The 26,789-nt window shown below is 40.5% G+C and overlaps 1 protein-coding gene and 1 long non-coding RNA gene across 5 annotated transcripts in view; one reads left to right on the top strand and one right to left on the bottom strand.

The window, feature by feature from the left end:
- The window catches only part of GBE1 (1,4-alpha-glucan branching enzyme 1), a 160,870-nt gene extending 146,219 nt beyond the window's left edge, over nucleotides 1-14,651 (bottom strand). For all 3 annotated transcript variants that reach the window (XM_065630003.1, XM_065630012.1, XM_065630022.1), the window contains exon 1: nucleotides 14,474-14,651. In XM_065630003.1, the coding sequence (XP_065486075.1) occupies nucleotides 14,474-14,577 (104 nt within the window). In that variant the 5' untranslated portion in view covers nucleotides 14,578-14,651. The remainder of the gene's footprint in view (nucleotides 1-14,473) is intronic.
- LOC135986178 (uncharacterized) lies at nucleotides 14,097-26,761 on the top strand. Of its 2 annotated transcripts, XR_010605859.1 has the most exons (3): nucleotides 14,099-14,505; nucleotides 15,330-15,581; nucleotides 25,981-26,761. It is a non-coding gene; the product is annotated as an uncharacterized LOC135986178 (long non-coding RNA). The 2 variants fall into 2 exon arrangements; XR_010605858.1 differs by lacking the exon at nucleotides 25,981-26,761 and having other exon boundaries at nucleotides 14,097-14,505; nucleotides 15,330-16,096.
- Nucleotides 26,762-26,789: the final 28 nt, after the last annotated feature.

The following is a 26,789-nucleotide window of genomic DNA, read 5'->3' as shown; positions in this document are numbered from 1 at the left end:
CCAAGGAATTAATCACTACAATTTTTGTCTAGGTTGGAGTGGGCACCAGCAACCATTTGTGTTATCAAAAGCATGCACCTATAAACTGTATTCACTGTACAATCACTTCTTCAATATTCAATGCTATATTGGCAATGCCTTTCTGTGGACATTTTCTACTTTCTGTGTGACTTTCTACTTCAATACCTCCCCTTTTTGGTTTCCCTATCAAATAATGCAACAATTATCCAACCTACAACACAAAACTGGCTATGCATTTTTGAGAAAACACTGATATAATTCAACAATGCTGACTGACAGGTACTGGATTTGTGGTAAACTACGCTAATCCCTGCTACGTATGGATGAACAAGCTGTTCAGAGGGATATCTGGAAAAGAATCAGATCTTGACAGACTTAGCATTCTTACCTCTGTAGGGCCTGGGAGGTGTTTCTGTCAGAAGTCATTTTGGTCAAAGTGTTCTACAATGACACTTAATGGATCTAATTGCCACTTACAGCTACCTCCATTTTGGGTTACAAACCGCTCAAAGTCAACCATGACTGTTGCCAAAAGCTCACTGTGATGCCTACTTTGATTCTATTTATAATATTAGGGAATGTGACACCTTACTTCTTGTTATATAATTCAAACACCCACAGCTCAGAAGTTTTTGTTTCTGGTATTAAAGAAAGTGTGGGATTTTTTTAATGAAATTGTTTCTACTGTTTACCATTAAGCAAAAAAACCTAATAGCTTGGCCAAAATATGCAATGCCTGATAGTCATACTCAAAGACATCACTCATTATCTTATAATACTCAGTCTGTAACTTCATGGTCCAAAAGAGATTCTATTCAGAAGGCAAAGATACTTTAATCCAGTCATTGTTATTGTGCAGTAACAACATTCCTGGTTTACCGGCAGTGCTAAAATAGTTGACATTCAAGTGCTATTTAGGTCCAAATTTGCTAAATTTTGAAGTGAAAATAATCTCATTAGGTCTATTTAGGTACCTAACCTTTTAGTAGAGCCTTTTACTTCATTCCTGGAATTCACGAGTTGTAGCTGAAATACATATATCTCCACACACAAATTGACTGTGCTGTTCTTAATTTTACCACTGTGGAACCTATAGACAGCTTCTACCTATTAAAGGTGTCAAGGACACTTCTGTACTATGAACACTGCTTTTTCCATTAACTAATAGTAGGGAGATAAAGTGGCAGATTGCTTTCTTCAGAAGAAAAAAGTGTATTTTTAAACAATCAGATTTACAGACTGAGTCTTCTGCTGCCATTAAGAACTTTATCAGCAACAAGGAACTTGCATTTCTTTCTTTTTGATTAAAAAAAAAAAAGTTAAGCAGTTTAAGTTTAAACAATACCTGCATGAAACATGTTGCACCACACTATACTGGGAGCCTGGCAGAACACATTGTATTTGAGGAGCTGGTAACCTTAAACAGGCCCTATCTGCTCTGTTGGGTCTCATACTCAGGGTTTGAAAAGCCAGAACATCAGCATGAGTATGCAGTCACTGCATGGGAACCAGCTGGGAAGTCCCATGTCAGTCTGTGAGGACAAAGTGAATTTGGAGTTAGCTTATGTGCCATCTTCAGCCCTAAAACATACACAGACTTGTCTCCGAAAAAATAATCTTAAAATCAAAGAAAAGACAGCTCACACTATGAATCAGCATTCACTTCATAGCAAATTCTAGGCATAAAGAGGTGGAATTTGCATATAAGTGACAGAGCTAGATTTTCCTACGTAACGTCAGTACCTCACACTATCGCTCTATAAAGTCTGGTAGTTAACACCTCTAACTGGCAAACTTGAGCTTTTTATCTACAGTCTATCTCAGCAACAGGAAAAAATACATATTTCTCACATTACACTCTTGTACACTGACATTATAATCCAAGGCCCCTTTCTCAAAAATATTCCACCTGTATTACACCGGCTAATAGAATACAGTACTTTGAACTTTTGATGAAAGCTCTAAATCTATCTACCATCAAAACTGTGTGACAACTGTGATGGGAGGGGAGGGAGACAAAGGGAAAGTCTTGTTCTGAGGTGTTTTTATTTACATTAATTTATAGTGTTCAAGCAAAGTAACAAATAGTCAGATTTATGAAATAATATATTTATTTTAGGATAACAAGTAAGGAATAACTAGAAAAATATTTTTCTGTCCAGAATTTTTTGATGATACAAAGATAATCCAAAGAAGTCTGGCAAATAAAGCTAAATGCTAACAAGTGTTATTTATTATTTTCTGTCTGAAAGAAGTAATCATTATAATCACATTTGAATTACACTGCAATAGCATTACCATTAAAAATCTGTTTGCTGTTATTTAAAAAAGACTGTTAGGAACCTGTTTTTTGGTTTTGGGGGTGGTTTTTTGTTTGTTTGGATTTTTTTTGCTTTGTTTTGTTCTTTTTTTCTTAAATACTTTCCAAATGTTATAACAGGATTAAAATAAAACAGCAATATTTTGGAAAAAACTTTCAGTGTTTATAAAATTAAGCATTAAAGAACTCATTCTTATTAGAAAACTTGTCAAATATGCCATAGACTAAGTCAATGAACACAGTTAAACTTGCCAATGAACTCCAATGGAAGCTGAATACATATACATGCTAGCTAGAAACCCTCCAAAAAAACCTCTGTATATATGAGCTTGTGCATTAAGTACATAAGGTGCAAATAAAGATATTTTTATGCATTTCCCCTAAACGCTATAAAGGATGGTGTACGGCAAACAAATGAAAAGCTAACTTTCATACTCAAATCAAAACCTTTACACGACAGAAAGCTAAGGTATAACTAACTACCTTGAATCTTCCACAAAGAGACCTGCAGATCAAGCGGCATGATTTCCACACAGCCCAGGCACAGACCTCTCTTTTGAAAGCTTCAGGGATTCCCCCCCTCTTTTTCTTTTTTTTTTTTTTTTTTTCTAGAGGGATGACAAGGTGGAGCAAGGAGAAAAGAGGAAACACACAAACCTTTCTGATACTGTCACCTGTAGCAAACTGCTACCTGAATCACTTTCTTTTAAAATCCATTGTCACTTTAGGCTCTACCCCTTACTGCCTGACAAAAAAAGGCAGTAATGACTATTTTGATTTGCCTTCTTTAAGAAAAGGAAAAAAAACTGCTTGGACTATAGATACAGACCAAAGTAGCTACCCTAAATGCTATGCTTTGCTGCAGTCTCCCATCCCTTTGGAGCCTGTCAATGAAAAGATTATTTCTCTGCTTGTTCTACATCCTGAAATTAGTTCAGTATCCCAGGAGTATCTGTTGTTGTTCAAAATAACTGCCAACCAGTGGCAAGAAAATAGCAAAGAGCTGAAGAAGGAAGCAAAGGAGCAATGACGGTAGCATCCCAAGTGAAAAACATGTGGGCAAGTAGATACAGCTATTTATTCTCCTAACTGGACCAAAGGGAGAAGATAGTACAGACACCATACTACTTGCAAAATGAAAAACTGAAAATTATTTCTATACTGGTTATTTTTAAGCCGGATTTTTCTAAATTCGTTTCTTCTAAGCAAGAATGAATAATGTACAGAATACAACTGATCCCTATTGAAAGAAAGGAAAATGAAAAACCTTTACCAACAGACTATGCTTCACCAGAAAACCTCACATACATGCTCACAGAGCCCATGACAGTGGCAGTACCAAATACATACTGCCCACTCCTGAAAACTGAAATATTTTAGTGCCAAACAATAGTCATGGATTATTCTATCTTTTAAGTTCAATACAAGAGCTCTCCAAAGATTAAAGAAAGGATTTGTTTGTTCAGACAGTAGATTTGAGTCACCTGGCTCATTCAGTATGCAGAAGTTTTACCTTGTTCTCCACTACTTTAACATCCTCATTTAAAAAGCTGTGTTTTAAACAGACCCTGTAGTTGTAAAGCATGTCTTCAGCTGTTCCCTCATGTCTTACAAAGGAGGGAATTTTCCCTATTTCTCATTGGGATGTTTTGGGGGGGCTGAGGAAGGCAATTGCAGAAGGGTGAGACTGACAAATGGTAACATCAGATGACAAATCCAATCAAAATACAAACTGAGGAAGGATTTGAGAACTGACAAAAAGTATTTATCTTAACTTTCTACCTTTATGTACAAAGCATACAGATTGTGACACTTTCAGTGGTTCTCTCTAATTTCTTCTTATCAAAAAGGTGGATTTTAGTTCTAACCTCTGGACAGCCCCTGCACCAGCTCCTGTCCCAAATCATCACATCTACTATTTCACAAATGCTTCTATGTGGAGTCATTGCTACTCTTTGTGTAACAATACAAAGCCATTGTGCAAGTATTTACAACCGGCATGCTGCCCAAATTTTCTCAAAAAAGCTGGCACACTGAAGCAGCATGCAACACTTTACATTTCTATTAAACTTTAACTATTTCCTAGAGGAGTGGCATTTGGCAGGAAGACCTGTTTACACAGGACAAATTAAATCTTGCTGAAAGTGATCAAATATTCATAATTTTAAAATGAGCTACATAATTCTGAGAATGACAAGCATTACTTAACTTGTGGCTTACCAATCCCTGTCAAACCAGGAACATTTATACTGTGGATATCTACCACAATCGGTATCAAACCGTGATAACAGTAAGACTTGCTTGCATAAAGAGAGATGTCCAGAGGCATTTTAGATAGCCTAAAATACCCAAGATATCTGCTTATGCCTGGCACATACAATAGAATTTATTAAACTTCTATTGTTTTAGCTGGGATAGCAGGTACAATACAATCAGGATACCCCCTAAAGCTGCTAAAATGAGCTGCTGACTCCTGTGTTTATGCAATGAATTCATTCTAGATGGGCAATTTCCAAACAGTTGTGGTAGTGCAGCAAGTTTTCCTTTAAAACACACTGTAACTCAGCATGATTTTAATAGGAGTCTTTTAGACAATCCCCCCTGGCCTGCCTTCCTTTCCTCCAGAGCATCTTATCAAATGCTTATACATCCAAAAACTTAGATCTGGTAATGACACCACATTCACCTGTGACCATGGGAAATGCCTGGAGGCACACATCCCACGCATGCAGGTGGCCTATCAGTGACACGCTAGGAAAAAGAGTTCCCTCAAAACAGAAGTATGATCCCACACACACAGTTGGCACAGAGAGACCTGCTTGAACAACCATCTAATGCATTGTTTCATCAAAAATATATATATATACACACTAACTATAATAAACTTCCTACATCCATTTGTGATCACCACCAAGATTTTATTTTCCACTTGTCCCAACACAGTTTCTCCTAAAGAGCCTTCTCTATCAGCTCTCTCTCTCTCAAAAAAAAAAAAAAAAAAGAGTGCAAATGAAGATCAGACCCTAAACATTGCCCAGAAACAGAAAAACAAGTCTCTCTCGGATGCACATCTTTGCAACGGTATTTAACGACCCTACAAGGTCAATGAAGTTTGTCTGTGTATGCTAGCTTATCCACACTCTGATAAGATTTTTCTTGACCAAAAAGGTGGGGTTTTGTTTTGGTTTTGCGCAGGAGGAATTAAAGAAAAAATACTGATACACTTGAAGTCCACACTCTCCTGAAGCAGGGTTTCTCTATTTTCCTACTCCTGTCACAAAGGACATCATCCTTACTATAGTGCCTCATGCCAGCATCACTTGGAAGCGGGAGGACGCAGGTCCCAACCTCACTTTGAGGACTGTGGAACACACAAATGGAGACAAATTACTCAATGAATGCAAGATCAGTTCACATAAAGGCCAAAACTCACGTTTTCTATTCCATGAACTAAGCACTTAGAAATTAATTTTGTGTGTGACTGAGCATCACTCAATTTCTTTCACAGATCTAGGCTACATTTTTTTGAACTTAGCATAACCTCCTAGTAGTGATACTCCTACTTCGGAGAGAGTAGGTTCATCCTTTCCAGAACTTCATGCCCCACTGTGAACTTATTTTCTCTAAGCACAACTTTGCTACCACGAAGTCCAGCAACGCAGCACACCGGAACAGCAACAACATGCAGGAACCATATGCTGTGCCTGAGCAACAGTGCCAAAGAAAGGAGGAGGGTGTCAAACAGAAAGCATTAGAGCTACCGCTGCCTTCAGGCAACATCAGTCAATAGAATCAGAGTCGCATGTTTAAAGAAACTGTCGGTAAGGATTTTTTTGTTTTTAATGCATACCAAGAGAGCACACTTAAATAAGTTTAGCATTAGAAATACCCAGAAAAATGGAACAGTTTCAAGATGTTCACGTAAGTGAACTAGTTGACATGGGTCATTAGACAGGTCTTCAGACATTTATTCTGAAGTATTAGGTCAAGCGCCTACACTAGATTTTAAAATGCAAATAATGTCATTGGTAAGGTGCTTCCAACAGCAATACGAGGCAAAGCGGACTTTGTTGTTCTAAGTAGCTTGGAGGCCTATTCTTTGCAGCATGGCCAACTTGTTAACATGAGGTGCTATAAGAATGTCAAATAAATTGTCAGACACTTGGGGAAAAGGCAGCTATATTATAGCTATAAACTTTTTCTCGGCAGAATATTTTTTTTTTCCAGAGGAGAACTCATGTTTTAAACATTTTAAATACAAAAACCTGATCTTGTTGCATTTGACACATTGCCTTAAGACATATTTTCTTTTTAAACTAATGAACAACTGTAAGAAGCAAAGTTTCAGAAGTACAAAGTAAACTGAAGCGTGAGTGAGAGGTTTTGGATGTCTGACACTGCACAAGTGAAAAAGAGCTTCTTTTGTGGAAGACAGAAGATGAAGGAGCAGCTAGGATTAGAAGGCATAGTCGGAGTAAACAGAAGGTAATAGGGAGACAGAGAGGAAAGAGAAGTGTGTATAGATAAATATTGAAATTGAACAGTGGGAGAAAAGCATCTTCATGACATAGGATACCAACTTAAGAAAGTCCTCCATAATAAGAATGCCTTCTTTATAGCTTGGAAGTAGTAAAGAAACATGCATAAATACTTGAATTTGAAGTATTCAGCAAGACAAAGCTTTTCTTCCACTATTACAATGAAACAGTAAATAGATTCATGGTCACATAATTTACTGTTTTAAAATTCTGGGCAAGTTCTCAGAACCCATCCAACATTCTCAGACATGCTAGAGCTACATAATAGAGCTGAAGGGCCCTCCCACTGAGTTTCTCAGGGACTACTTAGTTTTAATTCATATATAGAAGCAACTGCCTTGCTAACAAAATGCAATGCCTACATCCTAATCCTTTCATGCCTTTTTGTAAAACTAGCAGCTTTTAAGACAATTGCCAACTTGGATCTTTTGATGAGGACTACAACCAGATAGGCATATATTAGATTTACATTGGCCTATGTAGCTATTTCCACAGACTTAAAAAATAAGGTCACCAGTGATGCAGTCAGCTGTGTTTGTCAGATTTACTAATTCTTGTGCACAAGAGCATTCTAAAGACTACCATAATGGAGAAGTCATCTGAACTTATGAGATGTAATCAAAAAAAACCACAAACCAACCACCAACACACAGCAATGTATGACATTACATTTTTTGTGAAAATTTCATTTTGCACCGAATACAGCAGCCTATATGAGAAAAACAGAAAAGACAAATCTACCTTTTCTAAGTTAATATCATGACTCCCAACATAGATAATACACAGTACTTGTGTTAATTCTGTGGCAGATCTCACTCCAACCTTTCCCTCCTCCTCACCATCACTTGAACTAGGATTCCATCTGGATCACTCTTCAACTTCTATTCCTCAACTTGCTAGACTTCCAACAGCTGCCCTCCTACTCAATCCTATTTAACCTAATTCTATATCTTTTCATTTTCAATACCTCAGTCAAGTACCCACCACTGTGCACCTCTTAAAATAGGAAAAAAAAAAAATAGACAGAACCATCATAAACCAGCAGTAATCTGATGTTGGGTAGATGCAAACAGGAGGATACCAAGTATTTCCTTTCTGTAAGAGTCATAAAGGTCATAAAAACACTACCAGGAACACATGAACCAGTTGACAGACATCTTGTTAATTAATCAAGATACTAAAGCCACCGAATAGCTGTTTCAATCTTTTCAACCAAAAACTCACCAACACTTCAGAAGAAATGGGACCTTCCCTCCCTCTCTCTCAACTCATACCTATGATCAAGCACTGTGGCTGGTATTTTCTCTAGCTGAAAAAAAATCAGTATCCAGTTTGATGCTTTCATCAAGATAAAGACTGAAGGTGGGCAGTGGTACATTTTTACTTCTTTATTCTATAAATTGAACTATTAAAAAAAAAAAGCTTTTATTGAGGACTACATAGTCAGTAGATTACAGATGCAGTTGCAGGGGGTGGTAAAATATACTAAGCGATGCGCATTGCTATAGCAGAAAATTCTAATGGGCAGCACTTTCTAACACCAGTTTGTAACTTTATAAAACGCAATTACACCACAGGCACTAATGGTTTTAATTGAAACAATTATGTTCCAAGAGGTAAAAGACTAAAAATACATACTAAATTATACGAAGCCTTTCGCCTAAATAACACTTGGGAGTTAACTAAATACTTGTGGGAAAATATCACAGATGGTCAAACAATGTAGCACAGTGATAGTCTATGCAAACACTATCACTTTGGGGTTTAGCTAGTTTGGTTTTTTAAGTAGATTCTTGTTTCAAGCTCCAACAGTGTATGTTTGGGTCATGCCCGAATGGTTCACTATATATACTGAAAGTATTGCCTTCCCTTACCTTATGTCCCCCTCCCCAACTCAAGGTCAAATTCAGGCATTCAGAGAAAGTAAAAATTACAGAGTTCTATTTTTCCCACAAACACCATTTGCAACAATATGCCTGTGCATGCAAAGAAATGAGGAGGGAAGGTGACCAGATTTCATTCAGTAAACGATGGTGGTCCATACTCTATGCTTTGGACTTAACTATAATAAATCCTAGCATCACATTTTAGACATCACTTATTTAGAGAAGCACTTTGTTCCCATCAAAGCACCCATTCAGTGCTTCTCAATGCCTCATTAAAAAACGGAAAAGAGTCAGCTGTCTAAAGCAGGAAGTTACACTTTATAAGAGGTTAAAAGAGACAGTCCTTGAAACTAAAAGGAAAATTTACAGAAATTGAGGCAACACCATGATTCATTTCATCATGAATATGGCAATTCTGAAAGTGAATCAGTATAGTTATATTACACTGTAGAATCCAGGGTGATGTAAGTAAAGCCTGTTTATCCTTCACATTGCCCTAAAAAAAACAACAAAAAAAGTGGAAATATTTCACTATTAGGCATGCTACCATGCAGACACGGTCACACTTCTGGGGGTGAGGGGGTACAGCACAGGGTGGAATAGGTAGATATGAATTCCAGCAAGACAGACCTGCACCTGCTCAAGGCACAGGTGAGCAAGGACAAGCTAAGGCCTCTGTACAAATCTAGCTTCTTATTCCTGGTCTGCCTTCTACTGCCTATGGCACACAGGTAGAGCCTGAGACAGCTGGGTTTCTTCAGATTAGAGATGAAAAAGCTGATTTGAGGAGGCATGGGTTGCTAACGTCCACTTACAGTCTTGAGCTATCTAAAGGGACAGATAGAGCAGGAGTGCCTAGAGCAAAGAATGAGCCAGGCTCTCCTGCAAGGTACACAGGAAAAAAAGACCAGAGGCAATGGACAAAGTTGCAGCAAGGGAAGTTACAGTATTAAGAAATAAATTTTCACAATGAAGGTAGCCAAACACTGGGAAAGGCTGCCCAAAGAGGCTGGGGAAGCACATCCTCAGTGATTCAACACAACCCAACAAGGTCCTGGGCTACCCAATCCAACACCAGAAATGACCCTGCTTTGAGTGTGAGAATAAACCATCATAACCAGGTTAACTGCGCATCCTACAACAGTCATGCGCAGTTATAAAATTTTCCACTAGCAATAATCTGGCTACACTAATACTACGGATAAAACAGCAGAGAGACTCAAGCCCAAACGATGAGTCAACAACTTGCTGATATCACTGCCAAGAATAGACCCTAAATCTTCAATTTCCCTTCTGTAGAAGAACATACTGTTACAAGGGAAGACTATTTTTATATGTTTTTGCACATGGCATAGTATAAAGATTTCCACAGACAAATGTTTAAAAAGCTTTTTTTTTCATGCATCCTTAATCCTCTGTCGAAATCCCCAGTTTTTATTTCTTTAGGCAATACACAGTATGATAGCAATAAACTACAAAATTCCCATCAGCCCTTAATTATTTCGTTTAATATTAAAGTCAACAGTATTGCAAACTTTAAGGAGAAAATTAGACTACTATAGTAAAAGTATCCATATCTATTGGATTTGATCAAGTCTGTTTCACTTCTGTTCTTTCCCAAAGCTTCCTAAACGAAGCAAATAAACCACTTCTGGTGCTACAGAGTGCCAGGCACAACAGCTGCCTCCTGTCCCCTTTGCCAGGAATAACTCAGCTTTCTGAACTGAGAGACTACCTGTATCTTTGCTGTTTAGATTAGTCAAGTGGTAAAAAATGCCACTAGTTGAGGGTATCGGGGCAAAGCCAGCCAGTGGTATCAAAAGAATATTGAACAGATTGTTACTTGTTCAGCAGTTGAGTGGTATCATTTCTAACCAGTTCTACCATAGAAGAATGAAGAAGTTGCTAATACCAAATATATATCAAGAATTAGTCCTCCTGCCCTACCTATGATGAGGTCACGGCAGCAGTTAACAGTTTTGATCAACTCCTAATACACTGATTTGCTCAACAGCACATATTCCTGGTTGCCTCATCACAGCTTTTCCTACACTACGGATGGGATACTTCTGATCCATTGGGTTACTTAATGAGAGGCCCCACAAATGCACAATCAACATTTAAGTCACCATCTGAAATAATTGCTACCTTTCTAGAGGTGTAAGAACTCACTGCCAGTAAGATTTAACATTAATATGTGCCACTTTGTATGTATGGTTGAAGCTTCAAAGGTAAATAGATTTAAACACATTTCTGCTTCTAGACAGCTTACCAGGTTTATTTTGCTTTATACTTTTACTTGAAGTATTATTTATGCAAGTGCCATATCATTATGCAACTGTATTAAACCACATAGTATGCAAATCAAAAACTGTTTTCTATTCTAACTCGCACCTCAAAAAGGGGTCAGGAAAGACAACAGACAGCAAAGGATCAGACATGTTGACCACCTTCATATAATGATCAGTTAAACACATCAGGATCCTTCAGCCTGGAACAAATATCATACAGCTCTGCACTGCTCAGGATTTCATGGACCCAGGGAACAGAGTGGTGCAGGGCTGTTCACCACCTCCTTCAGCACAAGAACTGGATAAAAGTAAGTAAAACCCACATACTGGAGGCTCAAAACACTCCAGAGAACTGGTTCTGCAAACTCCTTTTTCCTGGGCCCCCTTGACGCAAGAGGCCTAGATAAAAACAAACCTGGAGGGATTAAAAACAGACTGAATCACAATTCATGGAAGCTGGGATGAGCATTGCATGGAGACACCAATGGACATTTTCATGTGCTTACACTATTCATTTGACACAGTCCACCACAACATGCTTCTCTTTAAAATTGAGATATAGATTGAACTGCTCAGTGGATGAGAAATTGGCCAGATAATCACATGCAGAGGGTAGTGGTCAATGGCTTAATGTTTGTATGGACACTGGTGACAAGTGGTGTCCCTCAGGGATCTGTACTGACACCACTAATGTTTAGTATCATCATCAATAGTGGGATCAAATACACCTCCAGCAAGTCTGTCTGTGACACCAAGCTGAGTGGTCCAGTCAACACTTCTGAAGGACATCATGATATTCAGAGGGACCTGACCAAACTTGAGAAGTGAAAAAGTTCAACAAGGCCAAGAGCAAGGTCCTGCACATGAGTCAGGGCAACCCCCAGTACCAATATAGGTTGGGGGATGAAGTGACTGAGAGCAGCCCTACAGAGGATGACTTTGGTGTACCAGTGGATGAAAAATTGAACATGGGCTGGCAATGTGCACTCACAGCCCAAAAGGCAAATCATATCCTGTGCTGTATCCAAAGGAGCATGGCCAGCAGGTCAAGGGAGGTGATTCTGCCCCTCTACTCTGGTGAGACCCCACCTGGAGCTCTGCATCCAGCTCTGGAGCGCTCAGTACAGGAAGACATGGACCTGTTGGAGAGGTACCAGAGGAAGCCACCAAGATCATCAGAAGGCTGGAACACCTCTGCTATGAGGAAAGGCTGAGAGAGTTGGGGTTGTTCAGCCTGGAGAAGGCTCCAGGGAGACCTTATTGCAATCTTTCAGTACTTAAAAGGGGCCTATGAGAAAGATGGGGACAGACTTTTTAGCAGGGCCTGTTGCAACAGGACAAGGGGTAATGGTTTTAAAATGAAAGAGGGGAGATTCAGGCTAGATATGAGGAAGAAATTTAAGATGAGGGTGGCAAAACACTGCTGCAGGTTGCCCAGAGAGATGGTAGATGCCACATCCCTGGAGACATTCAAGGCCAGGCTGGATAGGGCTCTGAGCAACCTGATCTAGTTGAAGATGTCCCTGCTCATTGCAGAGGGGTTGGACTAGATGACCTTGGAAAGCCCCTGCCAATCCAAACTATTCTGTGATTTCCCCCTTGGCACTCTCTACCACCTGCAGGATGAAAGGGGACAGGCTTGTTGTTTGAGCTTGGAATAAGACATTCAGTTTATCACAGGCTGTCGCAAAAGTTTTCCTTTATTATTTTAAACTAATTAACAGTATACAGGTTAGGTTTCCACTATAATTCTATGTTAAGTGACCAATCTGAGGTTCAGAAGCCATGAAGTGACAAGATACAAACAGGATCATCTCAAGTTCTGCACTCAAGAGGAATGAACCTGAGAAGTACACTCAAGTTTTGCAGACTCACTGTGTTCAGCACAGCTATACATTTTCCAGAAATACAAACACAGTCATCCACAATGTGCCCATTTAGATGGCAGGTACATTTTGGAAGCCCAAATGTTTCAATGAAAGCCTTTATTAAGAGCTAAATACACCTACTTATTACTTCCTACACCCTGGCACCCCACTGAAAGCATTAGGTGTTTTACATCACTGCATACATTACCAGAAGCCTGCCAGGAAGCACTGTTTAAAAACACTCAGTTATTCTATCATTAAGAGATTACAGTTTGAGAAAATGCTCTGTAAGTCAGCCTAGTAGTTTACTCAATCCTTAATCCTATTTTACAAGATCTAGCCTTACCTCTATGCTCTGCCAGAACCCAACAGGACACCTGGTAATGCTAAACCAAAAGCACCATGTGTAATATAGCAAAGTGAAAAAAAGACAAGTACTTCAGAAAAAAATAATAAAATTCTCATTTCCCTCCCACATCCATAGACTTTTCCAGATGTCTCAGATATAGGGCATTGGTCGGTACTGCAGATTTGACAATCAGAGGACTGTTAGTGAAACGCAACAAAGTTGCACTACAAAGGTCCCAATTCCTGTTTTCAAATGGCCGGTGAGATTTCAGCAGTCCCTCAGGGCCAGCAGTCTGCCTCTGTAGGACGCAGACGCCCAGGCCTACCACCCATCCCGGCCAGAGACAAAAAAAAAAAAAAAAAGGATGCTCAGAGCGGCAACCTAAACCCAACCTACCGAACACCCCAGTACTGTACGGTTTGTAGCTCTGATGAACAGCTGAGCTAGGGATTCAGGGATATGTCAAAAAATGCACCTAAAGGAAAATTCTCCAGAAAGGAGAGATTCAGGAGCAGTTTATTTACAGGTTACCACAGCCGCACTGAAAAACATTTTTATTTATTAGCGACCGCGGCCCGGCTAACCGCCCTCACAAGCTGCCCACGGCGCTTCCCCCCGGTACGCACCTGCCGGCGCTCCCAGGGCCAGACCCGCCCGGGAACCAGCCCCGACCCCCCCACCCCGGCCGTAACGAATCGGTGCCGCTTTTAGGCGGGCCCAAGGGGGACGACGGAGATGCCTGAAGCGCCGGAGAGGCTGCGGAGGACGTGACAGGGCAGGACGGCCCGGCCGCCCACAAGGCTGGCGACGCCGGCGGAGAGGCCCGCGGTGGAGGCCTCCCCGCACCGGCCCGCCCTGCTCGGCTCAGGAAGCCGCGTCAAGACGCGGCGGAGGCTCCACCCGCGGTGGAGGCGTCTCCGACGGAAAGGTCGGCGCAAAACCCCCAGCTCCAGGTCCGTTCGTCGTCCCCCACCCCCCGGCACCGGGGCGGGAAGCGGAGCCGCGCTGGCTGAGGGACAGCCTCCGCCACGAGGGGGAGGGGACACCGCCCGCCCCGCCGCTCCCCTCGCCCGCCCCGGCGCCCCCAGAGGCGGGCGGTCGCCGAGTGCTCGCCTGCCGCCCCTCGCCCTGCCGAGGCGGCGCTCCCCTCCCCGCGGCGCAGGCCTAGGCCGCCGGCAGGCGGGCGGGCCGGGGCGGTACCTGCGCTGGAAATCCGTCTCGAAGGGGGCCAGGTAGGGGTCCCGTTCCAGCAGCTGCTGCAGCTTGGGCGGCTGCGGGGGCTGCGTGCTGCCGGCGGCCGCCATCTTGCCTGCCGCGGGATCCGCGCTGTGCCGCGCCGCCGCTATATACACCCGCGGAGGGGGGCCGGGGCGGGCGGGCGAGGCGCCCCCTGCCTCTCACCGCCCGGCGCCGCCCACCGGCTGGGGCAGCCCGCCGGGGCCGGGAGGCGGCCGCCTCCGCCGCCCCTCCCCGCCCGCCGTGCCAGCCGCCTGGGCCGCACCGCGCTACGTTTCCCCCCCCGTACCCCACCCCCTGCCCGGTGCGGCGGCGTTGGGGCTCTGGGTGCCTTAGGGGGCGGGGGGTGGGAGGGAAGTATTGGGGGTCTCCGTCCCTGCCTCCCCTTGGCGCGGACGAGCGAGGAGTTTGGTTTCGCATCCCCGGCGCTCTGCCGGCGAGGGGGTGATAGCGGGAAGGTGTGTGCCGGGGGGGAGGGGGGGTGTAAAGAGCCGTTCTCCTCAAGACGTGGCGGGGTGTCGGAGCGGGCGGAGGCGGCCGCCTGTGGGCTGAGCCCGGGCCGGGCTGGGCCGCTGGCCGAGCCGCCCGTGAGGCGGGGGGAGCGCGGCTGCCCGCGCTGCGCCGCTGCTGAGGGCCCGGGCGGTGAGGCGAGGGGCGAGCTGTGCCCCCTCAGTAGAGGGAATTAAAAGTGGCCGTCACAGCCGAGCTGCCCGGCAGGACAGGGCAGAGGCGAGCCCGCAGGAGAGGGGCGGGGGGATGTCTGCCGTCGCTCGGCGGTCCCCAGATTGTTTTCTTAGTGTCTCTTTGATGTCTTTTTCAGTGTGTCTGTTGCCGGGTGAACTCTGCGTTCCCACACACAAAAAACCCACACCACCGCCGCTCTCACCCCAGCAGATTTGGTGTCATCGTGAATGCTGGAATAAATTTCTCGACTGTTTGATAGGGTGCTGGCGTGCTCACAGACAAGCTCAGCAAAACAAGACTCCGGGGACATCCATGAGTTCTCATAAACACCATGTCTGTGAAGCAAAATGTCGCTTTACAGGACACATTAAAAAAAATCCTAAACAAAGTAAGATGAGTTCAGCTGATCCTAATGCAGCTCTAAATGCTGAATAGCACAGGTAGATTGCTGTAGAAGTTGTTGGCTTAATATCAGCATGTCTCGTTTTTGGATAGGCCACCAAATATCCAAGGCAACTAATCACTAGCCTGACCGTGCCTCTAGGCCAGCATTTAGCACTTTTATTTAAGGTCCAGCAATTTTGCTTTGTTTAGACATGTAGTGAGAACATTTATTTAGAGGCCTCTTTTGAATGCTTTTCAGCCATGGTTTATAAACTTTTCAGCTCCTAGATACCTTACCTCGTTTCCACAACCATCTCCTACATTGTTATCCTCTGCTTGTGACTCATCTCCCCTATCTTGGCTTCCTCTGAATTTTAGTGCTGCCTCCCCTTCCTGTCTGCCAGATAACTAACAGCACAATGTGTAATGAGCACTAGCAATTTATTTATTACTTTACCCAAAACTGGCTACAGTGAAAGTTTCCATAATGATTTGTATCATAAACATTGTAAATCTTAACTACACTATACCTCCTTCTTTGCAGTAGTTTCTAACTACACACACAAAAATCCAAGTACTTTTGTCCTTTTTTTCCTTACAGAGTGTAACAAGTGTTCCCTGTCCTAAGAATGAGTAGGAAATACTGTTTGCTGTAGAAGTTGCCCCAGCAGAAGGCCTAAGCCATTTTTGTTTGGGTTTTGAAAGCAGCAGCATCTATGCTGTAGCAGAACTACCTGTGACATCTAGCTCTGATAAAGCAAGATTTCTGTGTTTTTTCCAGTGTCTCACTGGAGACTGAAAAGCTGGTTTTAAAATTACCTGTGCTTCTCAAAACTTTCTGCATGGCAGAGATTCCAGTGCCTCTGCTATACCAAAGTTTGACAACTCTATAATCTTATTTTTACTTCTCCAATCATACTACACACATCGTATTCTTTTGCGAGTGTGTCATTCATTCTCACAGTTAACTATTTTGGCAAACTGAAGAGAGAGAAATTCCACCTGAGTATCAAGATACAGGAACTGTGTTTACAATGGTTACATGTTACCTGTGCTGCTGCTTTGGAGCTTCCAGCTGTTCAGTACTGGAGAGATTGCCCGCTGTTGAAGTGGAGGTAGGAGGGCAATTCCTGCAGCCTTTGAATTCATTAACTTAGGAAACAGAAGCTTCACTCTTAGCACAGTCTTTTTGGTTTTCGTTGTCAGAAAGCACAGGCAAATTCACAGTGCAGTTATGAGCTGTTTAGCATAAACACGAGAGATTTATAAATCAGCATTAGCTATTTATGTAAACATAGGGATATAGCTGTGATGTTTGACTCCCTGAAGGCAGGGACCCTTTCTTAACCTTCCTTTGAAAGATTTTAAGTGGAAATAACACAGTATCCAGCCTCACATACAAGCAACCTTCAACTTCAGGAAGTTAAATTCTGCAAATAGCCCATCTCTATAATAGATAAAGCCCAAATGCTGTATTTAACTCTGTGAACTGGGAAATTGATAACCGTAGCATTTGTATCAATTCATGTTCCAGTTTACAACTTGGGCATGATTTTATCTGCCTGCTTTGTCACAAGTAACTCAAAGATACTAAGGCATATATTTACTGTGATCATCTGTTACACTGTGAGCTAGCTGAGACTCGAAGGCCGACTTTGGCTTTCAGGACGCTGCCATTTAGTCCTCTACCTTGAGGCAAAAATGGCAGTTCAAACAATGAATATTGTCCCAACAGCTGAATGTGTCATTGTGCATTTGTCAGAGATTGATACAAAGCTGGCAGCAGCTGCTGCCAGTAGAAATAGGAAGAGAACTGTTTGTAATAAGTGCTTTTTGGGGGGATAGCAGTGGATCATATAGCATTGGTGTCTGAGGCATGTGTCTGGCACCTAGTTGCCACTAAAGCTGCAGTATACAATCCACTCAAAAAAGGCATTTCAAAGGATGCTCATGCTGAAGTTCTTTGTACTTCAAAATGTTGCATAGCAATGCTGAGCAGTAACTGTATAGTTATAATTATTATAGCATCAATTTAGATTTTTTAAAATATGCAAAGTTTAAGTAGAAAACAAAGGTTTGAAGTAAAGAACATTCAAGATTTGAGAAGCATTGAAAAGATAAAAATGGCTGCTTTTGTCATGCAGTACATCCATCTTGATTCAGTAATATTTTGCACTTATTTTGCAAAAGTTGACAGAGATGCTAAACTGTAGGAATCCGTTAGGACAAGATATTTTTTCATTAAGGCATTGGTTCATATTCTCCCTCATCAATGATGTCTGTTAGTTTCTCAGCCAGAAGAAATCTGTGTGGTCTCTGGCCTTTTCTGGCTCGTGTGGAGTCAGTTCCTGAGCTCCAGGTGTTTCTAAGCCAAGTGGCTCAGAGCAGACCTGGTCCCTGGTCCTTGCCTGGATCAGCAATAGGCTCCCAGGCCTGTCAGACTCATCTCTGGGGTACAGGATTCTGTCCTACAGCTGTCAAGCACTATTGCTAGTCTCTAGACTGCCCAATCCCACAGCTATGAGATTGTTATGAGATGCATAACATACATGAGTTAGAGCATGGTCCCCACCATCCCAGTTCTCAGATTGCCTGGAGCAGGAATATGGTGAGGGTTTGCTTCTGGCCTGCAGGGAGAAAAAGAGACTGGTGGCCCACTTTTTATTCCAATATAGACATAAATGCGGCATTGCAAACAGACATACCTGAATGCTACAGTGTGGTCCCAAATACTGTGCTCTGTTTTAGCTGTGGGCAGTCTAGACTCCTCATTTAATCCAATTGAGAAGAGATTGCAAGTACCAAAGACAGCAAGATATTCTTTAACTCTACTGTTGAGAACATTTAAGAATTACTGATCTCTTAAAGTGACATGTCATATGGCATGTCTTGTGGATGTTTAAATTCAGTGCTTAATGGCTATATCCAAGATTTGTCATCATTTCAGTCAGAACTCCTCCCAATTCCCTTTTCTTGAAAGCCTTTTTACATCTAGGTGTGGATGGCCCACTTTGCTTGCTTGCATGTGAGGAGCTTTATGCGTTTTTTATTGGCATTGCACCTTTTGATGTCTTAAAGATGAGAAGTAGTCTGTGAGTAAGGACTGAGTAACACAGGAATACATCAGCTCTCTTTCCCCTGTGCCAATACTGTAGCCCACAAGGGGCACTATTAAGAAAAGACATTCCCATGGAAAGAGACAGCTGTTGAAAAAGATTCAGGTTTCATTATTCCGCAAGAATGAATTCTTGAGGGATTCCCCGTGTCCTTTATAGAGGTGTCAGACATCTGAGCATGTTACGGTACACATTCCAGCTCCTCGTCATTGGACTGGTTTTTGCATGTTCAGTACGTAACACAAAATGGAGTTCAAAATTTGAAACAAAACTATTTTATTTTGCCACATTGCCCAGCTATACTTACCCCTATTACTTGTTCAAGAATCCATAGGAAATTAATTGCACAGTTGTCATTCAGATTCAATAAAAATAAGCCTCTGAAAAAAAATCTGTTAATTTCTTAATCATCACTTATTTTAGTAGTCTTCTCAGACAGGGCAAATATTTGGAATAAAGATTAAACAAGCTGCTTATCCCTGTCTTTAGATTCTCCAAGGTGAGACACATAAGAGAAAAGAAATGGTCAGTGTTGCACAGCTACTGCTAAAGCTAGACCTCAACAGCATGTCACAGTTTCATAGTTAAAACTGCACTTCTATACATATGAAGAACAAAGCACATATCCTTGAAAATTGCAGCAAACATTCCAAGAATCCATTAGTATATCCACTGATTAGTTTGATTAGTTTCTGGGTTTGGAGGTTTCATCTTTGTTTTCAGTTTTGGGTTTTTTTTAAGAAAAGTAGGGTATTCACTGAGACTGTCACTTAGGGTCTTACCTTTTCCCGTCATGGTATCAGGAGCTTTAAATAACAACACATCTTTAAAAATCAAAACTAATACACAATCTGAAATACTAAAAAGTAAGTTTCAGGGTTGTCAAATTCCAGTAAGCACACATGATGGGAATGCCATTTGCACTTACCATGCAGAGCAAAATGAAAACACATTCCAAAAACTTGAAAGTCCTAGATAACGGCTGCTTCTTGCTTTCACAATATTGCAGTATTATTATCTTTAGGCATCCTTATTTTGTATAAAAGTATCAAAAAATGTAAATATCTTTCATAGTTGTTTACACTGTAATCAAGACACTTCAAAGTGTGATACCAATTAAAAATATCAGCAGATGTAGAAAATATTTGTTAAGAAAATGCCTATGAGTCTCACTAAAAAAGGGTTTAATTTAGCAGAAAGTCTTTAGTTTCAAGTAAGAATTTGTGAAACACTTCAAAAATACAAAATACAGGAAAACTTTAGTAATATCATAATATTTTTGGACTTCGTGTATACTCTGTTGTATTTATGCCTTCTGTATGCATTTCTCAAAAGTAATTACTGCCAGTAGTAACAGCCTTGTACAACTGCCAATACTGCTATTTCCTGGTATTTGCGTATGTGTTTATGTGTTGAGAGAACATAAAACACTTGAGACTCTCTCCTTAATGCCATACCCACAACATTTGGTAAGTGTCACCTGTGTCTTACCAATGTGTGTTTATCTCTGTCATTTAGGAAATAAGTAGCTTGAGCTCTCCAGGATAGTTGTCGCAGAGAAACATTCATGCTATTATTTCAGTGGGCTTCCCTAACAATACATTGCTATAAAACAAGCAACTTATTAACACTAGCCAAATATTGTATGGTTTATACTCAGTACACTTAGAATTAAGAATGAAACACTACAGCTTCAGCATCAATTTTTCTTTCTTGTTGTTCATTGCCAGGTCTTTTCTAAAATCCCTGAGAAATAATCTTACCTAGGAGGTCTCTTGAAGGCTGGTTGCATAGTCTCACATTCTTCCCTGACACGCTACAGGCGTGTAGGCTGTCTGGCCTTTTTCTCAAAAGAGAAAATGAGGTTGCCAGATATTCGTTCAGAGGGTAACACAGCTAATCCTGGAGGAGGTCAAGTGAGGTGAGAAGAAAGGAGGAGATGCATGTTGCTAATGCTCTGACAGCCATGTCAATATAAATTCATTAGTATGTGTAGAACTATTTTAGTTTTCAAAAAGCAGAATAGTATCTTAAGTTGCATTCATGAATTAAGGGTGCACTGAGTTCACCACAAGAAAAGCGGATGAATCCGGTGCGAATTTTCTGTGAAGTGCAGAACTTTCAAAAGCCCAGAATGCTTTCTGCAGACAGTCTTTTAGATCTTGGCAGTATTAGTTGGGGTTTAGTTTTTAATGGCAGTCAGTGGCAGTTGAGCAAATTGATTCTCAGGTGTGACCAATGGTTTTGAATGAACAGAAAGAATGGACAGGGACAAGTTCCTTTGTGTTACATTCAAAATCTTGCTATAGGCAGAAGAGAACACCATATATGAAACTAAGGATTTAAAGTTAGTCCAGTAAATGTTTTAACAGTATAATTGTCAAAATTATCTGATTCATTTGAAAAAACTCCACCCTTATTAACAGTACAATTTAAATTGTTAAACAGAAAACATTCTAGCACCTATGCCTTTTCTCTTAATATTATGCCTCCCTTCCCAGTGTGCCTCTAGATCCTAAGGTTAAAAATTCAAGTCTTCCTCAGGCAGATGGGAGCGTATGTGCTATGACAAGGCATTGGCCTCTTGAGGTCTTTGCCACTGATGTTCATGGGAGGGGTGGGTGTCTCCCTCCTCAATTTTGAAGTTCCCAGCTGAAGTCTGACAACTGCACAACAACCTCTCTCCCGGATGCAGCTGACCTTGAGGATGCTGTTGGTAAGTCAAGGACTGCCTGGGGCTGTCAAATCCCTTCCCCCAGCAGCACTCACAGACACAAGCTCATATGGGTTTGATGAGCAATGGCAAAAAATCACGTGTATGAGGCTAAAATTCCCCTTTTTGATAGGTGTCTGTTAAAAGCAGGTTGATTGTTACATGACTCCAGCAGAAATGTTGCAAACTCTCCTATGACTCCAAACTTCTTAACAGGACTGAGTGATGGCTCTTGAAAATAATTTTTTTCAAGTGTAGTCTTGTGTGATGATAACACTTCAGGGTCTGAAGGTTTAATGAAGTATAACTGTTGCACAATCACTGAAGCTAGTATAACAACTAAAGTTACAACTGTAGGGTGTACAGCAAAGTCCAGGTTTCTGAAGATGCCAGAGACCATAGTCTTAAGATAATGATGTAATTTGTATCTTTACATTACATGTGTGCCTATCATTGAGCATGTTGCACACTGAGATAGTTCACGTGATTCTGCATGTATATGAACATAACAGAATCCTACATAGATAATGTCACAATCACTGGAGCAATTTCATAATAACATCTTGTGCAAATTCTGATCTAAGCAATTGTTAAAACATTGATATCCTGACATATGTAATGCATGTCTTGAGTTGTTTTTTCTGGAATATGCCTAAAAAGACTATGAAGAACATCTATCATGTTCGATAAGCCATCTTCATAAGTGCACATCTCTCATCTCAGAAATGCTATAGCTATAGATCTCCAAAGTTACCTAATTAGCTGTAGTTGAATAATCATGCAAGGTTACATACTATAAACATAAGTAACATTTTGATACCCTAGCAGATTAAGGACCCCTGATTTACACCATTTTTTACATCTTAAAATATCCCCAGTACAATAAATAAAGGTGCAGTCTTCACAATCCCAGTGATACAGTGCTAGAAAGATATACAATCTGTTGCCATAGGTGATTGTATTGTATGCAATAAAATTTTCCAGACGAAATATTTTTATACCTTGGATATTCACCTTTCCTTTTAGAGCAATCAAAATTCTGTATTTTATAAATATAGAAAGCTTCATCCAAGACAAACACATACACACATATTTTAATGAGGAACATAAGTATTCACAGATTACTAAGTACATCTGTCTTCACACAGAGAAACAGGTTTTCTCTTGGAGATGAATCTTTTAGGTTGAATCCTTTGTCTCTTTATTACCTATGTTCATATTTTGCTCTCGTTTTTAAACTCAGCAATGGTATTTGAGCTAAAAGAAAAGTAGTATGGCTTTCACTTTTCCTATATACATGTATCATAATAAAAACATTCAGTAAACTAAGCAATATGCAACTTACAGTGTGCAAACGTTTGAAAGGCATTGCTTATACTGTGCTATCTGTGGAAGATAAGCAAATATGAATAGTTATCTTAGTTATCCAGGCTAAAGCACCTCCCTCGGTATGAATTTCTGATAATATCCAGGTTAATTAGCTGCATTTCTGTTTCCTGAATACTTTTATGTTAAAGTACATAATAATGAAACAACTACTTCATTACTATATGGTAAGAAAATTTACTTCATTTATTAGATAACTTTAGTAATCCTTCATCTGTTTTTATTTTGCTTTGGTTCTGTCTCTTTGTAACAAAAAGCTGAACATTTATATTTTAATTCAAATAGCAATCTTTACAATTCTATTTAAATTTTCACCTTAAGATATTAATTACAGTCATGTATTATATGGGTAACTTTTTGTTTTCTGATCTCAATTCCATGAGAGTTTAAGGGTTGGTGGCTCTCAGTCAGTGTTCCTCAGTTTCAAATATCCTTCCTCTTTGATAATCTCTTTGAGCCTTTTATTTCTCTCTCAAAATTCTCCCTGGATTTTGGATTCAGTTGCCTGATCCTACTCAAGAAATTGTTGATATCACTGCCCAATCTGATTTTAGTTTAACCAGGCACTCGTTGCAGATATTTCTCACATGTGTGTGATCCGCTCCTGCAGCAGGGCATCATGCTTCAGCAGTCACACTTCTCTCAGCAGTTCTGCTTTCTCCTGCTTGAATATTCAGCTTCTTTGATTGTTAGCACTTTGTTCTCTTCCTCTGCCTGCTTGATCAGAATAGCCTTCTGAACTGCACAGATCACAACCTCTGCCAAGTATTCAATTTTTTTGCATTATATTATCTTCTCAGACAACATCCAGGCTCCTCATTTTCCACTTGTCCTTTAGTTCCACTGGGACAGCAGGCCATCCCCAATGATCAAGTTGTGCTTCGGTACCTGTAAAGATGAGGCATAAGCAATTAATTGTTTTTTCCTTATGCCAGTTTTCAGTTAGTGATCTGGTAGGGGGCTTGTTGAATATATTGTCCTACTACTGCATCACTTCCCCAGTTTTCTCATGTTGTTTCTGTGTGTGTGTTTGTGCTAGGTCTGACTGGTTTCTTACTACACTATTCCCTACCACTGCATCCCTGCATGGACTACTTTTCTGCTTGTTTTTGATTTGTCATCCCTCTTCTACCACTGAGAGTAAATGCTGATAAAAATAGCAGTTGTAACAGCCTCTAAATCATACACACTCATGGGTTCTTTGTTTGTTTTTCTTGTTTACTATTATTTAGTGTCCCCTAGATCACTTCCTCCATCATATGGGTTGCTAGCTCATTCCATACTGTGCCAATATCTATAGGCCCTAAGACTAAATACATTTTTGTATCCAGGACATCTACTACAGCTCTTTAAATGCACCCTGGTCCTAATTCAAGGTTTGTCCATCTCTACCATGTACAAAACTTTGAACACACTTTGACAACTTTTTCTGCTCCTAATACACCTCTGCTTGCTTTTGGCTTGTGATCATCCAGATGATACAATCTTTCAAATTCTGGTCTTCCTTTTAAAGTTCGTACAGTGTTACACATCCACTCATAGTGGGTAGTGTTGCTCACCAACATACTAAAAGGGTTCACAGAAAGGTTTGCCCACATTCTCCACTCAAAATCTTGTGTACTACACTTTATACATAGCACTAAGAATTTACTGTTAGTCCAGTAAATATTCTAGCAGCTCAAATTATCTAATTAATATAAAAAAGCCTCACTTTTCTGACATTATGGTCACCTTTCCAGTCTGCCTCTAGGTCCTGAGGTCAGCAGTTTAAGTCTTCCTGATGCAGATGAGAGAGTGGGCTTGCTTTACAGCAAGTCATCAGCCATTGAGGTCTTCACGAGAACAATGATCTTGTTGGGAGGTTCTAATTCCTCAGTCTTGAGTACGTTTGGTTTTATTTTTAAACCTTTTCCTTATACCATCTGCTTCCCTCTCATTGATTCCCAGCTAGTTTGAATATTGGACAATATCTTTACTCCAGGGCTCTCAGCAGATATCTACCATCCTCTGCAATTTTATTCCACTATTATACAAATGTTAACTTTACTAAAATCAGTAGTTTCAGCAATATGAAACTGTAATTCCTTAGTGTAGAATCTAGGAGACAGGTTAGAAAGCAGTGGTTGATTTTTCAAATTCACAGTAGTTTTGCTGAAGTACATAGTCAGCAGAGCTGTATAAAACTGGAGGTCATTGCATTGTTAAGTTCAAATTTGTCATGTAGCTACTTGAGTAAAGCGTCTGTAAATGGAAGTCATCACGAACATTTATAATGTTGCAGTATAAAGGCCCATTTTGCAGTCTGCCTGCAATTTAATAGTTTGTCATATAGAATATACAAAACTTGAGTCCAGTATCTCTTCCAATTTGTTCTGGTTTTACAGAGCTTGCCAACTTGATGTTAAAATTTGACACGGGTTATGAAAAGCCTTATATCCATGACCGTTGGGGCCATGAGCAAATCAGTTGATTGTGTGCTACTCTCTTACATTAACCAACTATTCTTAGATAAATATGCTATAGAAATACTTAAGTTTCAAAATGCTTTGTCCTGGTTAAAAAATACGATTTTTTTAAATGTCTTGTTTTACTGCAGCTCTTTTTCCTCAAAGAATCTGAAATGCAAACAATTGTGATAGGAAAAATGAGTTACATGGACAAGTAGGTACACTAAATCTCTGGAAGTCATCTGCCATTTATTTATTATTATTTTGTGTCATCACTGACTCTCATAACACACTGTTCTAGGCAAAATTATTGTTATATATTTTTGCCTTAATATCAACCTTCTATAAATTTAACTTTTTTTTTATTAGCGATTCAGTTCACTGCCTCCGGTCAGTCAGGTCATTAGTAGTCAAATACCAGCCACGTTAGTACACTATAAAGAAGAAATCCATTCAAAAGTATTTCATGTCTTACCCCCATTAAAACTTAGTCTCACAAACCACACTAGGTCCTCTCCAGACATCTTTTTGTTGGTCGTCTGGCTCTTTTACTGTGTGCAGTTCAGGCAATAATTTCTGTAAATGAAGAGATTTCTTTGTTCATAAGATCATTGTCCAAATTGTTAGAATTATTTGTTCTATTTTCTCCTTCTGCTATTTCAGCTGCACACAGTTAAAATACTGAATTGCTCTTACAATTCATTAATTATCTGTTTCTTCTTGACCTATGCACTCCTTCAGCTGTCTCCTCCGTTACTCCTGTGTTGTCATCTGTTTCAACACATGCACAAGAAAAACTCACAAAGGTTTCCATCCTGGGAGCTGAGTCATCCTCTAAATCAGGACCATCATCCCCAGAACACAAAATCTTCTTCTGCAGAACTTAAGGGCAAGTAATACCTGTGTGATTTTACATAGGATGTTTTAGCTTCTCTTACTTTAAATTGCTTGTGTGTCTGACTGAAAAGCACATATAAAGCAGGATCCACCAAAAATTTCCTATGTATTCATACTGTATTTGTTATCTAATGATAAAAACGTAAGTTATCCTTCTCAGTTCTGTGTTCTATTTCCTTTATTTTTTAATTGTCCTTTCAAAATACACTTCACTGGTTTGGGTTTTTGTGCATACATCTAATTTCTGTGAGCTATGACTACTTTCCTGTCACCCAGGAAACCCCCAATGCTCAAGAAACATAACCTCCTGTACAATCACATTGCTATTCCAATCATACCATGGAAAGATGCTCACGGTGAATATCAATCTGTCTTAAGTCATCTGATATACCTAACATTTAAAAGGGCTGATTAATGAGGACCTATATTAGACATCCTGAAAGTGAGGAAAAAGCAAGACCAACCATTTATTTCTTATCCGTTTCTTAGCAGTATAAAATAAACATACACATTCTTTGTATTTTTAAATGAACAGACTTGCTTCTAATTTTGTCTCAGTGCTTGCCAAAAAAGCATACACTAGTAGGTTGAAACCACTCTAGCACTACTACAAGTTTTTAACACTATGACTTTTCCTATTAATGTCCAAATTG

Source organism: Caloenas nicobarica, chromosome 1 (genome assembly GCF_036013445.1).
Source record: "Caloenas nicobarica isolate bCalNic1 chromosome 1, bCalNic1.hap1, whole genome shotgun sequence".
Lineage (NCBI taxonomy): Eukaryota > Metazoa > Chordata > Aves > Columbiformes > Columbidae > Caloenas > Caloenas nicobarica.
The sequence above is the reverse complement of the archived record's forward strand: the minus strand, read 5'-3'. Positions and strand labels throughout refer to the sequence as shown.